The 14,897-nt window shown below is 41.6% G+C and overlaps 2 protein-coding genes across 2 annotated transcripts; both read right to left on the bottom strand.

The window, feature by feature from the left end:
• Positions 1 to 163: 163 nt before the first annotated feature.
• nme5 (NME/NM23 family member 5) lies at positions 164 to 5,151 on the bottom strand. The gene is made up of 5 exons (XM_084332439.1): positions 4,843 to 5,151; positions 2,871 to 3,076; positions 760 to 860; positions 514 to 632; positions 164 to 300 (listed from the first exon to the last, which is right to left on the bottom strand). The coding sequence occupies exons 1-5, from the start codon at positions 4,957 to 4,959 to the stop codon at positions 217 to 219; spliced, it is 627 nt and encodes a 208-aa protein (XP_084188565.1). The 5' UTR covers positions 4,960 to 5,151; the 3' UTR covers positions 164 to 216.
• Positions 5,152 to 5,649: 498 nt separating this feature from the next.
• Positions 5,650 to 13,927, bottom strand: rack1 (receptor for activated C kinase 1). Its single transcript, XM_084332434.1, has 8 exons — positions 13,725 to 13,927; positions 12,785 to 12,956; positions 12,140 to 12,287; positions 10,415 to 10,510; positions 8,900 to 9,010; positions 7,594 to 7,734; positions 6,460 to 6,570; positions 5,650 to 5,876 (listed from the first exon to the last, which is right to left on the bottom strand). Exons 1-8 carry the CDS (start codon positions 13,831 to 13,833, stop codon positions 5,811 to 5,813), a joined length of 954 nt encoding a protein of 317 aa, XP_084188560.1. The 5' UTR covers positions 13,834 to 13,927; the 3' UTR covers positions 5,650 to 5,810.
• Between the last annotated feature and the right edge of the window lie 970 nt (positions 13,928 to 14,897).

The raw sequence follows: 14,897 nt of genomic DNA, 5'->3' as shown, positions 1-14,897 counted from the left end.
CGTGTATCCATTACTTTGCATGGATGGGGCACCTGTTTAGTTACAACACACAGTACAATACCTTTTCCAAAGACGACCATTTTAACTACCAGACAACAACTGAAACATGTGCAAAGTTGCAAAAAAATACCATTTTATTTCACCACACCATTGAGATGATACAACTGCTTAAAATGAACTTATGTGAAAATAAATTAGGCATTCTTTCCCCTTGGATCATTTGGCTTCCTCCAAAACCGACCCATCTGATATTTTAGGCTTGTTTGGATTGTTTTCGATCAGCCAGTCAGCAAGCCAAGTCTGTTGAGAATGAGAAAACACAGGGCAGTTGACATTTAAGATGTTTGGACTGGGGGGGGGGGGGGGGGGGCAACATTCAACAACCAGCAAAAGCTAAACTATGCATTGCTCATGTTAACCACTACTGGGTAACACCCACACTGATAACAATCCCATTGGATGAAGTTGCCCACGGTGCATATGTCCCAAGTGTCTTGCCATTATGATACCTACACAAGGGTTGAGTGGCTTCTGCTTGCAGAGCTCGGTGAGTCCACAGAGCAGAGTTGGGTTGACATAGTTTCCCAGGTATGCTTTGGCAGCCTCTCCCATTGGAATCGGCTCAATCACGGCTAGAGTGGGGATACAGGGTCGGGAGGCAGAGGGGGGGGGGGGGGGGGGGGGGTTGTGTAAGTGTGCACAAACGGACCATTGCAATGTTTATAAGCAAAAGTATGTGTGTGTGTGTGTGTCACTCACAATTTGGGAACATGTATCTGATCTCTCTCTCTGCGGCAGTGAAGGACTTGCTGCCATGCAGTGCATTCTGCAGGTCAGTGGTGCCATACTTTACTCTCAGGCTGTGAGAGACGAGGGAGAGATCCAACATAGTCTGTTTGTAAACAGTCTCTTCCAGGGCTGTGTCGCAGAGCCCACATTGTAACCTACATTTACATTTAGTCGTTTAGCTGACGCTTTGATCCAAAGTTCTGGAAACAGGTCAGCAGGAAGGGTACAACTCTTTCCGCTGAGTAACATTGTTCGTCAAACAGTGTTGAAAGTTGGGTGCTACAGTCTTGAGTGCATAGTAGTAAAGACATTAGTATAGTAGGTAGTACTATCGGCAAGGAAGATTATTTAGTGGAAGAGTGCATGATAGTACGATGGTTAGTCGTTTTTTTTTCTCTTCATATCAGACATTGATTGAAGAAGTGTGTTTTTAGTCGGCGGCGGAAAATTGGTTGGCTGTTCATTCCAACATTGTGGAGCGAGGACCGAGAATAGCCTGCTTCTCCAGTATTGAACTGGACTGGAGCGTGAACTCACTGTAGCGTATAGTGAAGGGGATCCGTCATACAAACATAGAGGAACGTGTAGCCCTGTGTTTTCAGTCTCTAGTCATTTGACTGAGCTCTTGTTGATACAATGGCAAACACTAGCCAACATGTATGTACGCCTGTTCTGAATTCTATTCGCTGTGTTCAGTGGCTATAATAAATGGTTTGTTTACTCTGGTCATGTTTGTAAACACTTGAGCGAAACAGATGTGTATCAGGAAAGGTTACAGTTCCAAATAGTGTATTTTTCATCTACAGATCAAACTCTTCAAGAATGTACTATGTGAATATATTGTACCTGTCACTAATAAGCTAACAAACTACGTATTGATTAAAATGCCATAATCAGAACTTGGTAACAGAAGCAGAAAGGAACCTAGATATACAGTATGCCCATCAGCTGGATATATGCCCATATGGATATATCTTTCTTTAGATTTTGGCGATTGAGATTCATTATGTTTTATACAATATCCCTAACAAAACCGGCTGTTCTGTATAAATAAATATAAATCCTTATACTTTTCATACCGTGATAAGTAAGTAATCTACATTATATTGCTGGCGGCTATACTGTGAGGGTTCGGTATGAATCGTATGATGGTCATTTTGTAGTACTCTGCTCGTACACTAATCCCCATGTCCTAGTATGAATACAGCACACTAGAACAGGATAATAAACTGTGGCAGGGGTAGTATCTCTAAGCATATCAAGTGTATTTGGCCATGTAACTGTCTTTAACTTTATTTTTAGCCAGACATTTGAACTAAAATGGAACTTGTAGAGATGCACTGATCCCACTTGTTCAGCCCCAATACCGAGTACAGATCCGATCCATTACCTTTAATCAACAGTATAGACTTGGACCGTCATTTTGACATAATACATTTTGCTTCATTAGTTTTTGTTTTCTTTGATTTCTGGCACGTTAGGCGTGTTTTTTGGTATCGGATTTTAGTGTTTCTTCTCAGATACAGATATTCCTATTTAGCCTGGTATCAGACTGGTATCAGACTGATATTAGATTCAAATGTATTGTCATCATACAGTACAAAGAAAAGGAGTTTGGCATCCAACCAGAGTGCAAATGTAACAGTAAAGTGCAATAGTAATATACAATGTACAGGTGATTAACCTGGGTATAGTGCAAATCAGATGTATGTACAGAGTTGTAATAATAATATGTACAGTGATACAGGTATAAAGACAGTATGGTAGTAGTCATACTGGCCAGCAGCGTAACTAGTAAGAGTAGGTAAGGGTACAGATAGATATATATTCCTGAATTTCCCCAAGGGGAACATTAAAGGAATATCTTATCTTATATAGTATCTACAGATATGTAAAATATCTCTAGTAACTTGTGTCTCTTGGCACTTATAGCTGCCTTGTTGTTACACTGCCTAGAGACGTACGCCCACCTTACACCTAACAGAATGTGATAATTGCGGTTTAACAGGAGGATGACAAGCAACAGGGCTGGGCTCTGAAAACCTTCAACCAAACCCTACTAGGCGAGCTAGTTGACTGACCATTCAGGGTGAGTCTCCTTGGCCTTTTCGCTGTTGACAGGTCCTATGAGGGCGTTCCAGTGGGCAATGGCGTTCTCCCGGGCCAGGGTCAGGGCCACGACAGGGCCTGAGATCATGAAGGCGATGAGGCTGGGGTAGAAGGCTTTCCCATACAGCTCTGCGTAGAAGTCGCTGCACTGTTCTGGGCTTAGCTGCAGCTTACGCCTCTGCCCAAGGATAAGGTGAAAGATACGGTCAGTAAGATTCAGTCACTGATAAGAGAATTTCTAAAAACCAGCCATATGGCAGTAGTTGGCCTGCCTCCACCCCCTCTCCCTGTATTTCTGTCTGCAAATCTAAGGGTTTTCAGGTTACCAAACATGAGGAAATGGAGGCCTGAGTAGGGCAGCAGTGGTCTACTCTAGTGCTTAGAGAAGCAGGAAACTGGAAAGTCTGTGGTTCCAGCCCCCAGACCGTAAAAATCTGAGTGAGGGGGGGGGGTGAAAGAATAATGCTCCACCCTCCCTCAATGGACCATATTCACACGGCAGCCATTTTGCTCTTATGGCATGCTCAGGTTGGGATTCCTTAAAGAACAGAATAGAATATATATTGCCATGTACATTTTTGTTCCTATGCAGTTGGGGGGGGGGGGGGGGTTAAGTGCCTTGCTGAAGAGCACTGCAAAGGTAAGGAATCCCATCCTGAGCATGACATGAGAGCAAAAAGCATCAGCTAAATGACTAAATGTAAATGTAAAATGGCCACCATGTGAATAGGTCAATAATCACAAAATAATGGTGGCCATTTTGCTCTCATGTCATGCTCGGGATGGGATTCCTTACCTTTGCAGTGGTCTTCAGCAAGGCACTTAACCCCCCAACTGCAGAGGGACAATTCCTGGTACATGCAAAAATGTACTTGGTAATATAGATTCTATTGTATCTGTGCACAGTGCATATGAATGAAAACCATCAGTTCCTGTCAGTACAGGGTACACCACAAGTAAATAGTAACTACCGTAACTGCTAACACCGGTTGTTACATGTGTTATCATGAGATCAGGTTATATTCACATCATATTTAGGATTGTAGTCAAGCTGTGTTTCTCACCAGACGCCGGTCATATTGTGCAACACATACGTTTCTACTGAAACCAATGTGCACTACAAGCTGCAAGCTCTAGCAGTGCTCTGGCCTTTGTCTAAAAGATAAATACTATCAATTTAGGCTGTCATATAGTCTATGACTGTCCGAGTCAGTATTTGTGAACATTAACTATTTGCCAAAGCCTGAAACCAGGTGACTAAAACAAAAAATGGATGGTTAGATCAGAGTTCTATATGGGATTCGAGTGAACACATTATGGTTTGAATATCCAGCACAATGATGTTTAAATTCAGTCATGAAGTGCCTATTATGGAACGTTAATGTCATGCATATAATTTGTTCAGCTTCAGATATTAGATTTGTTATAACTTATTTAGTGCATCCTCTGAGCACAGCCAACTCAGTATGTTGGAGGGGGCGTGGCCTTCTGTTCATTGAAGGAAATGTCAAGTCGGTATCATAATTCATGGGACCAGTATGATCGGTTGCTACAAGATAATAACATTGGCAAACTGTGCTGGAAGATGATAAATACACTGCCAGAGTTGCTGTGGATGCTTTTTTTTTTTAAACCACTCAAATTAAATAAATTGTAGCAAACTAGCTTCATTGCTTGTTTGTGGGCTAGCTAGCAGCTGACTGATGGGCCAGTCAGGATAAACTGTGTACATGTGCAATATTTCAGAGGAAGCAGATTGGATATCTGATATATGGCTAGATTTAGTTGATAACCAGGGTGATCGACGTCAAAGGGCTTTGGCCATAGTTCTAACATTTCGGGTAATTTTGTCAACATACCTAGTCAAGAAATGCAACAAGATTTTCATTGTAGTGAATCTTTACGTTGTAGACTGAACACAATGTGTGAGGAGCCTCCACCAACCTGCAGGATGGTGAAGCCGGACTGTAGCATGACGTCCTCGATCTCTTCCGCGTAGTAGATGGCATCTGGTTTGATCAACGCCAGTGTCTTCTCCACATAAATGCGGCGATACGACATCGTAATCTTGGTCGTTTGATCAATGTTGTAGTGAATTATGCCTCACCATCGATCAGCAAACTTCCGACCCCACAGTAGTGTTCACGCCAGCTTTACACATTAATGTTAGCTAAATTACCGGTAGGGAACAATTCCAAGGGCATAGCGGTCTAAGACATATCAATGAATAATCATTCAATTACCGACACGTTATATTCCAACCAAACTAACGTTAATCTTAGGTTTACGAAACTAGCACAGTCAGACCACCACCATGAATAACATTGTTTAGTGTTGCTAGGATACCACCCACAAGCCTGTAATTTAGACCAATCTAGGCCCAGCATACGCCACCTCCCTTAGGGACGTCACTCTGATCGACCACCTTTGGTCAACAGTATGGCCCATCACATACATTTACTTGTCGGGCAAGTATTTCTTTAATAATTCTATGCACCAAACAAGAAAAATCTTTAACCCATATTTCAGAGGGCTCATTGAGTAGTCCTTAATTGACGAGATCTTGCCATGAGTCAATGCATCAAAATGGCAGAAAAACAAGGCATTCTAGGATGGCTCTTGGGAGTGAAGAAAGAGGTAGTACATTCTCCCATGATACTTATTTCAGTCTGGTTTGGGCCCCCAATATACCCCCCCCCCCCCCCCCATTTGCATGTTACTTGACTTAACACTAACAGGCAGTCACAGAAATACAAATAGTCTTGAGCTTTATATATATAAAAAGAACAGAATGCAACAATACAATCCATTCACAAAACCATCAAAGTACACAATCAGCGGTGTTTAATCCAAGACTTCACACGCATTCTTTTAAAACTGTCTTTTATTTCAATGCTTCAGCTGAGAACTTCTTATCGGGTTCCGATAGTGACCTGCCACACCCTGATCAGGTTGTCGGTGTAGCCAGCGAACAGGGTCTGCAGAGAAGAAGATAATTTCAGTTCATGGATGTAGGATATAACCACTTCAAGTCTAGTTACAATCAAATAAAAATGTATTTTGTTCCTTCAATGCCCCCTCATATTTGCAGGTATATCATCACTAGTCAGAGTTTAAAGTGAAAAGTTATAATCACCGGGGGTTTAAAGACAAAATGGCTACAAACAAAAGGCTAATGAGATTAATGTGGGACCTATAACAGCTAGGGATGCACGATTATAGTCAGTATTGGCTGACGTTAGTGATGTTTTATCAGCATCGTTCAGATAAGCAAAACTGGACTATACATTTATATATAAAAAAATATATTGCACAGGTTCTTCTGTGCGTCGATTTTGCTATGCAAGTTTTGTTTAGACTCATGGAAATCAAATTGTAGAAACGAATATAATTATTTTTTTAACAGTGTCTTCATATCACTTTCAGTATGTACTGAATTGAATTACCATAGAAACTTCACACCACAAGTGTATATTATCCGTATCGGCCAAAGTGTTCATAATCGGTGCATCCCTAACAGTGTAGATTAGAAGGGGTGCGCAGGTTGAAGAGTCATCGTACCTGTCCATCAGCAGACCAGGCCAGGGAAGTGCACTGTGGGGGCTCGGCCTTGCTGTTGGTGCTGATCACCTCCTGTCTCAGCTCATCCACAATGATCTTGCCCTCCAGATCCTACAGGGGAAGGGGACACACCAGGATGAATGGTTGGTGGTGCACTAGGAGCAGTGTATGCCCCCAGCTTTGAGACTGGAAATGTATTTTATGTTCCTTGTAGGGCTGGGCAATATGACCACAAAAAACAAAACAAAAATCACATAATTTCTAAGTGTTGATGGTAAAATGATATGCCAGTTATTTTGTTTTCCTGTACAAATTACAATGTGATACGACATCCTTTTATGTCATTATCCAAACGAATTGTCCAAGTGATATTTAATTCAAAATGTTTACTCTTGCTGAAAGAATTGTATAACTTGATGCAATATCTCACACAGCAGGAGTATTGTAAAGAGCCATACTGTTTCATGGATCCATGACTGTATACCTTACTATATTCAGTATACCCCCCAGCCCCAATTCTTCGCTCTACTCAATGAATGCATGATTAATACAAAGTATCTCACATTTATGTTAGAGCTCAGAAACAGCCTCTTTATCATCATTAAGATACAGTTGGCATTGGAAGTTTCCATCACTGCCCCATGACTTTGAAACAAACGCATCACCATGATATTTCCTTCATATTTTTACCAAAACTCCTACATCTGCATAACCGAATATAAAGGCTCCAAGATATGGAATTCAGTTCATACACATTTTGATCACGATGGTATGTGGCCTACAAGCGTTGGTTTTTATCGTTACCTTAGCTATAATATAGTACATAGTATATACACACACAATAGTACATATTCCCACTATGGCGCCAGAATTTCCATGGGGATCAATAAAGGAATCTTATATGTATATGACGCGTGTTGGGGGCTTTCCACTCGATAAAGTGCATGCTACCTCATTTTAAATGCTGCAAAACATGTTTCAATAAATAAAAATGTGTCATGCCTTTCCTTCCAACATGGTGCAATGCTATACAGAATTTTGTTGACCAAGGGTTTTTATTTAACAAGCATCAGTTTGTCTAACCAAGATGTCCGCCATGATGATGATGCAGTGGAACACTGGACAGGTTCTTACCCAGATCTTGATGCTGGGGCCGGTAGCGGCACACAGCCAGTAGCGGTTGGGGCTGAAGCAGAGGGCGTTGATGTTGTCTCCGCTGTCCAGGGTGTACAGGTGCTTACCCTCGTTCAGGTCCCACAGCATAGCCTGGCCGTCCTGGTGGAGGAGAAGAAGCAATACGTCAATATTTTACTTTTATTGTCCCGTTAGCCTTCATCTTTTATTCATATATAATGCGGGGGGAAACCAACAGGCCCTCAAGGGGTTATCTTATCTTTAAAAAGAAAAAAAAAGATTGTATGAAGAGTACATTTTGCCATTTAAATGAATACAAATCTTAAAGTTTCTGAAATGTCAATTCAATATTTTACCATCTCAATTTCATACTGCATCACACTCGATTACAATGCAGTCCAATAACTGGTCAATTGAATCATCAAAACTTATATCTAAGCAACTATGATAACTATATTGATCAAATCCTTCTATAATAATATTGTTCACTTTTTCCTGAATCACCCAAACCTACTTTACAATTAAGTGACTACATTAACACAATGGGATGTTTATTTCTTCCTGTATGGCCCAAACCTACTTAGTACCAACTACTCTACACAGCAATACATGGACAGTCTGATCTGTCAATTTGTTGACAGGGGAGTTGCCGTTTGTAAAACTCAAAAAGTTGGCAGCTTTTTAATGACCTTATCTCGAGGTGCGGGTTGCATCCAGAAAGAGCCACTCGGATAACATTACGTTTCCAGCACAAGTCGAAGTTGCACACTAATTAAAACTAAATGGCAAGTGCTGGTGAAGTGGTTAATTCTTAGCGTAGTGTGTTGGCCAAAATTGTCATGTCATCTTGTGATCGAGAACCATGTTACCCATTTTTCCCTTAGGGGCTAATGTTATGATCAAATGCAAGATTAATACAATGTTTCACATAAACTTAGTTAGGAGCTCAGAAACAGCCTCTTTATCATCATTAAGATACAGTTGGCATTGGAATTTTCCATCACTGCTCCATGACTTTGAAACAAACACATCACCATGACACTCTACACATTTCACGTATGCGTGTGGGTGAGCACAATGGTATGTGGATAGGCGTACGAGTTGTATTCTTACCTCGGCTATTACATGTATACGACATGTATTCGGGGTGGGGCACTATAAAATGCACGCTACCCCATTCTAAAGCACGTTTTAATAGAAGCAAAAATCTAAAAACGTTGTCATGCATAATAAACAACTACAAAAACCCCTTTGATAAGTAGGCAAGACATTTTGAAAGCTTTAAATGCTGTCCGGTAGTGTATACCTTTCCGCCGGAGGCGCAGAGGGAACCATCAGGAGAGACAGTCACCGTGTTCAGGTAACCAGTGTGGCCGATGTGGTTGGTCTTCAGCTTGCAGTTGGCCAGGTTCCACACCTGAGGGGAAAAACGGATCAGAACAGAACGCCACCCGTCAGCGTCCATGGAAGACTCTCAAAACATCCTGCATGTGGCTGTGCTCTCGTCACAAACATTCATTCATCAGAGACACAAGTCAGATAATACATGCTATTTTGCAAACGAATTGTCCAAGTGATATTTAATTCGAAATGTTTACTCTTGCTGAAAAGATTTTTTTGGATTAACTTAGCTATGATGCAATATAATATATCACACACAACAGTATTGTAAAGAGCCTTACCTTTGCAAGGATCGATGACTGTATACCTTACTATATTCAGTATCAGCGTTTCCGTTAGCCGGTAATTACCGGTTTTTGACCGGCAAAATCTGTTGAAGTCCGACTTATTTAATATCTCCGGTCTTAATGTCCGGTGAAAATAATTCCCTGAGTCTAAGCACAATTTGATTATTTGAATTGTATTAAAATAGGCTAAAATTAAATAGCCTATGCGATGAACGAAACGATCATTACATTTGTTTCCTCGTTGCTTCTAATAATGACAACGACGTTGTCAGCGAGAGCTTAGTGCTGGGTGTGCGAGTGCATGTGAAGCTGCAGAGCCAGAGAGGCAACGGCACAATGCAGTATTCCATCAGTACTCCAATTCGGCCATTTTCAGCCAATGTTGGGTGGGGGGCGCTGTTGTGCGGTTCCCAGAAAAGAGCCAATAACAGCTGAATGAGCTTCTCTGCAGCGCCATACTCTTTGCAAATAAGTTGTTGCGAGGTGGAGAGAGTCGTCACGCAAACCACGATAATGTTGCCGCCTCTCTGCTTTCTCAGTTCTTCGCTTGATATAATTAATACAAATGTCCAATATAACGGAATTCGTTAGCTCATAAAAATGTGATTATAACAGACTGCTGTTTAGTGTTGGACCGACTGCCCACATACGCGGTCTATTTTAGTTCAAGTCAGCAGCAGCACGGAGTATCGAGGGACTTATTTTATTTGGAATATATTAATTAATGACTGTATACGCAAAAGTAGCCTAGTTTTAAGTAATAATATTATAAATCTACATGCCTTGAGGATGACATTCTTTATTCTAAACTATGACCGGAATTAATCTCATTTGTCCGGTAGATTGAAATCTTGCAGGTCACGGAGACCGACAACAATTTTTTCTAACGGAAACCCTGTTCAGTATACCTCCCAGACCCAACTCTTAGCTCCACTCAATGAATGCACGATTAATACCAAGTCTCACAAGTTTATTTTAGAGCTCAGAAACAGCCTCTTTATCATCATCAAGATACAGTTGGCATTGGAAATTTCCATCACTGCTCCATGACCCTCTTCCAACCTTGGGAAAGGACCCTAAATGGTCCTTTCCTCGGGCAAACCCTTAAGTGTCAAAGTGAGGCGTGGCCATACCTTGACCATCTTGTCCCAGCCGCAGGAGACGATGATGGGGTTGCTACTGTTGGGGGAGAACCGCACGCAGGACACCCACTCAGAGTGGCTCTCGTCCTGGAACAGAGGGGTCAGAGGTCAGACTCTACTGCTTTAGGAATCACCACATTAACTAGAGAATTTACCAACAGACTATAGATCAACTTAGCTATAATGTAATATATCATACACAACAGTATTGTAAAGAGCCTTTGCATGGTTCCATGACTGTATACGGCACCTTACTATATTCAATATACCTCCCAGCTCCAACTCTTAGCTCCACTCAATGAATGCACGATTAATACAAAGGATATCATAAAAGTTTATTTTTGAGCTCAGAAACAGCCTCTTTATCATCATTAAGATACAGTTGGCATTGGAAATTTCCATCACTGCTCCATGACCCTCTTCCATGACTTTGAAACAAACGCATCAACATGATATTTCCTTCACTTACATTTTCACCAAAACTAAATGTTGGGAGATAAGATTATTCATAGCCTTCTCCTACATCTGCATAACTGAATATAAATGCTCCAAGATATGAAATTCAGGTCCTACACTTTGTGCCGTGCGAGTGATCACGATGGTATGTGGATATAAGCGTTTTATCGTTACCTTAGCTATAATAGATTCAAGAGATATTTTTTAATATAGTATACACACAGAGTACATTCAGATTCAAATAGTTTATTGCCCATATTTATTGTAATGTATAATATAAATGAGGGCATACATAACCTCATCTGCACCTTTAATTAAACAGTTTACCTTCTCATTCTTATATTCAGTTAAATTGTTTAGTTTTTTTTATATTATAATGTTATTGCCTGTATTTATGTCTACTATAGTATTCTACCATTACCCTGCCCATACGAGTCAATACATTTACCAACTAACTTGCATTTTCCCACGATCTGATGGCCACTGACGTTTCTGGTCATGTGACATCTGCGCCAATCTGGTGACGCCCGTTTCTATCACTGGTTAAGCTTAGGCACTCTTTCGAAGTTGGTTAAGGTTAGTTTGTCTTAGAGCAGGGCGATAGAACACCAGCCCCGATTCCAAACTCTAACCTTAACCAACTTCGAAAGAGTCGCCTAAGCTTAACCAGTGGTAGTTTGCAGGCTGTTAAGAGGTGGAAATAGGCGTCACGCGATTGGCGCACATGTCACATGACTAGAAACGTCAGTGGCCAATCAGATGGCAGAACTGGAAGTTTGTTGGTAAAAGTATAGACGCTGCCCATACCTGTACCTCAGACAGACACAACTGCTTTAGGAATCACTACATTAACCCCTTCTCTACCACAATACAGAAGGTTAACTTTTCACTACCACACTAGATGCTTAACAGTCTGTAGTGTGGTAGTGAAAGGGTTAACCTTCTGTAGTAGTTGTGAAAGGGGGCAACCTTCTGTGTTGTCGCAGTGAAAGGGTTAACAATTTGGTAGTGTGGTAGTGAAAGGGTTAACTAGAGAATTTACCAACAGACTAGAAGTGGTTAACCAGTATTATGAAGGGTTATATAGCCGCTACTAACCATTAAGTAATCAATTCATCCAAAATGTTTAGCGATTAAGCAGTGAATCTCAACGATTCACGAGCACACTGAAATAAATGTTTTTTAAACAATCTTAGTGAATGCAATGATTATTCCTATGCATTTTCGTCCAGACCCCTAATGCGCCAGCCGGCAGCTCACCTGGATGGTGTACTTGCAGACTCCCAAGGTGTTCCACAGCTTGATGGTCTTGTCCCGGGAGCCAGACACGATCTGGCGGTTGTCGGCGGAGAAGGCCACACTCAGTACGTCCTTGGTGTGGCCGACAAAGCGACGGGTGGTGGTGCCGCTGTTGAGACCAAAACACCAGACGGGTCAGGAAGAGGACTACCGGATGCCTACGAGTATTCAACCTCAACCCTTTCACTGCCACACAACAGGTTAACCCTATTTGGGGCTTTTGATAATTGTTTGATACCATCAACGGTATTGTAAAGAGCCATACCTGTGGCACCTTACTATATTCAGTATAACTCCCCACTCTTAGCTCCACTTAATGAATGCACGATTAATACAAAGCCTCACAAGTTCCTTTTTAGAGCTCAGAAACAGCCTCTTTATCATCATTAAGATACAGTTGGCATTGGAAATTTCCATCACTGCTCCAATTTTGGGTCTACACAACCAAATCTTTACATCAAGTATTAAACGTGTTCACCCCCAATGTCGCCATACCCCAAGCAGACATAGGCTGAGGATGGAAGCAGTCATTTTCACTGTCCATCCTCAGGCTATCCTCAAACCTGGCCTACCTAGTAGCTAGGTGACCAGCCGCCGCTGACTTACGTGGTGAGGTCCCACAGGCGGAGGGTCCCATCCCAGGACCCGGACAGGGCGAACTGTCCGTCCGAGGAGATGACAACATCGCTCACGAAGTGAGAGTGGCCCTTCAGGGCGCGCTGGGGGATGCCATAGTTGGTCTCGTCACGGGTCAGCTTCCACATGATGATAGACTTGTCTAGATGAGACAAAAGGCATGCATGGCAAGTCGTTAATAAAGCACAACATTGAGCAAAGGGATAGGAGTAGCAACAACAATCAATGTTTAACTTAAGGACGTGATTGATGATGGATTGATTTTTATTGTGGAGTAAAAGACAGCAACCAAGGGATAAAAACAGGTGCAAGCACTTATTTCCATCATGGTCCCTGATTTTGGACATGGACAGACATCATAAAACATAGATCATCAAACTGATCATAATAAAACATAGATCACAATAAAAAAAAAGGCGACATGAATACAGTACACTCGGCCAATATAAGATGTCAAATACATGGCCAGCTCCTAGCAAGGTTGATCATTGCCACGGGGGCCTAACAATTAGCAATCATTGACTGGCGTGCAGTTATGGCACTTGCTTATTGCAGTTTTCCACGCAAAAAACACAACGAATTGCCATCTTAACGTCAAACTGAGACACTTTTCACTACACGTGTCATTGAGGCGGTATTGGTGTTGGAGTCTCTGGCAGGTTGACGACAACTAACGTCAGCTGGCTAGGCATGTAGCTCTGTCGGCAAGACGTGTTGACACTTTTGCATAAGAACGGTGGACAACGACCGTAATACGATACCGTGGGGGAAACACCCGTTACGGCAATACGTGGCAGCCAGCGTTGGAATAATTTACACCATCGACCAACCCCATTTTAGTCAACGACACTCAAAGCTAACCGGCTAGCTAGCCACAGTAGCTACCGCCATGTTGGGTAAATTCGCTTACCTCGGGATGCAGACAGAATCATATCGGGAAACTGAGGAGTGGTGGCGATTTGGGTGACCCAACCATTGTGGCCCTTTAGGGTCCCCCTTACTGTCATCTGCTCGGTCATTTTGGCGAGATTTGAGGGTGCCTTTTACAAGGATGGATTTAGATTTGTTCGAGGTCCAGGTCTCCCTAGGTCCTCATCGCGTTAGGGCACAGCGAAAAAGGAAGTGCGCAGCCGGATGCAGAACCTTTGAGGGGTCGCGCGGCCCGCGGAGCAGCCTGGGAGGCCGGGAGGTGACCCACTTGGATTGTTTTGTATTTATTTATTATAACAACAACACAGTCAAACAAAAGTAAAAACAATACACAATAAGTTATAACCATTGTGAAGGAGAAGTTAGAAGCCTAGAGGGTTTGATTGATTGATTGAAAACTTTATTTAACAGATTGCAGAATGGGTACAGTACAGTACAGCTCAATACACACAATTGTTAAAGGGATGCAGACCAGAGAAAGACTTTCGTCTTGTTTACATCAGGGTCCGCCATTTTCAATTCATCAGGATATCGAGAACGTCCCCTGTTTTGTAAAATCAAACATACAAAAATACAAAAATATACATTATTATAAAATACCAGAATACATTCAAAATATTTGGATGGTAACTATAAGATTTATTCTTCTTCCTGCTCCCTTTGTCCATGGTATGATATTTATGATTTATGAAGAAACTCTGATTGTATTGATTCCATGGGGCAAATAAAACTCTGAATCTGAATCTGAAAAAAAGATACATGTTAATACAAACATACATACACACAGTACATACATGCATATACTGTATATTGCGTACATAATAATAATATATAACAACCCACCCACCTGCCTACAAACCTACCCACCCACATAACCAAATGCATACCTACACGTATGACCTATTTATCTATCTACTACTTTTGGATATGAGCATTTTTTTTTAGTTTGCTTTAAAAATAAGCAGAGATGGAGATTTCCTCAGCATAGGATCAGCTGTGTTCCAAAGATTGGAACCTCTATACCTACCTCACTGAGAACTACCTAAGTGATTGATTGATTGATTGATTGGTTGGTTGATTGATTGATTGATTGATTGATTGATTGATTGATTGTGAAGTGAAGTGAAGTACCTCTTGGACTTGGAACCCATTT

The sequence above is a fragment of the Notolepis coatsorum genome, assembly GCF_963971535.1.
Source record: "Notolepis coatsorum genome assembly, chromosome: 16".
Classification (NCBI taxonomy): domain Eukaryota; kingdom Metazoa; phylum Chordata; class Actinopteri; order Aulopiformes; family Paralepididae; genus Notolepis; species Notolepis coatsorum.
This window is presented reverse-complemented; position numbering and strand designations above follow the sequence as displayed.

Excerpts from the sequence above, each read along its gene's own strand:
- nme5 (XM_084332439.1), bottom strand. The coding sequence starts at position 4,959 with ATGTCGTATCGCCGCATTTATGTGGAGAAGACACTGGCGTTGATCAAA. Across the intron at positions 3,077-4,842 it reads CCGGCTTCACCATCCTGCAG|AGGCGTAAGCTGCAGCTAAG; the intron begins GTTGGTGGAGGC and ends ATCCTTGGGCAG. Across the intron at positions 301-513 it reads AGAAGCCACTCAACCCTTGT|ACTTGGCTTGCTGACTGGCT; the intron begins GTAGGTATCATA and ends CATTCTCAACAG.
- rack1 (XM_084332434.1), bottom strand. The coding sequence starts at position 13,833 with ATGACCGAGCAGATGACAGTAAGGGGGACCCTAAAGGGCCACAATGGT. Across the intron at positions 9,011-10,414 it reads GCTGGGACAAGATGGTCAAG|GTGTGGAACCTGGCCAACTG; the intron begins GTATGGCCACGC and ends TTTTCCCCTCAG. Across the intron at positions 5,877-6,459 it reads CCTGGTCTGCTGATGGACAG|ACCCTGTTCGCTGGCTACAC; the intron begins GTACGATGACTC and ends TCTTCTCTGCAG.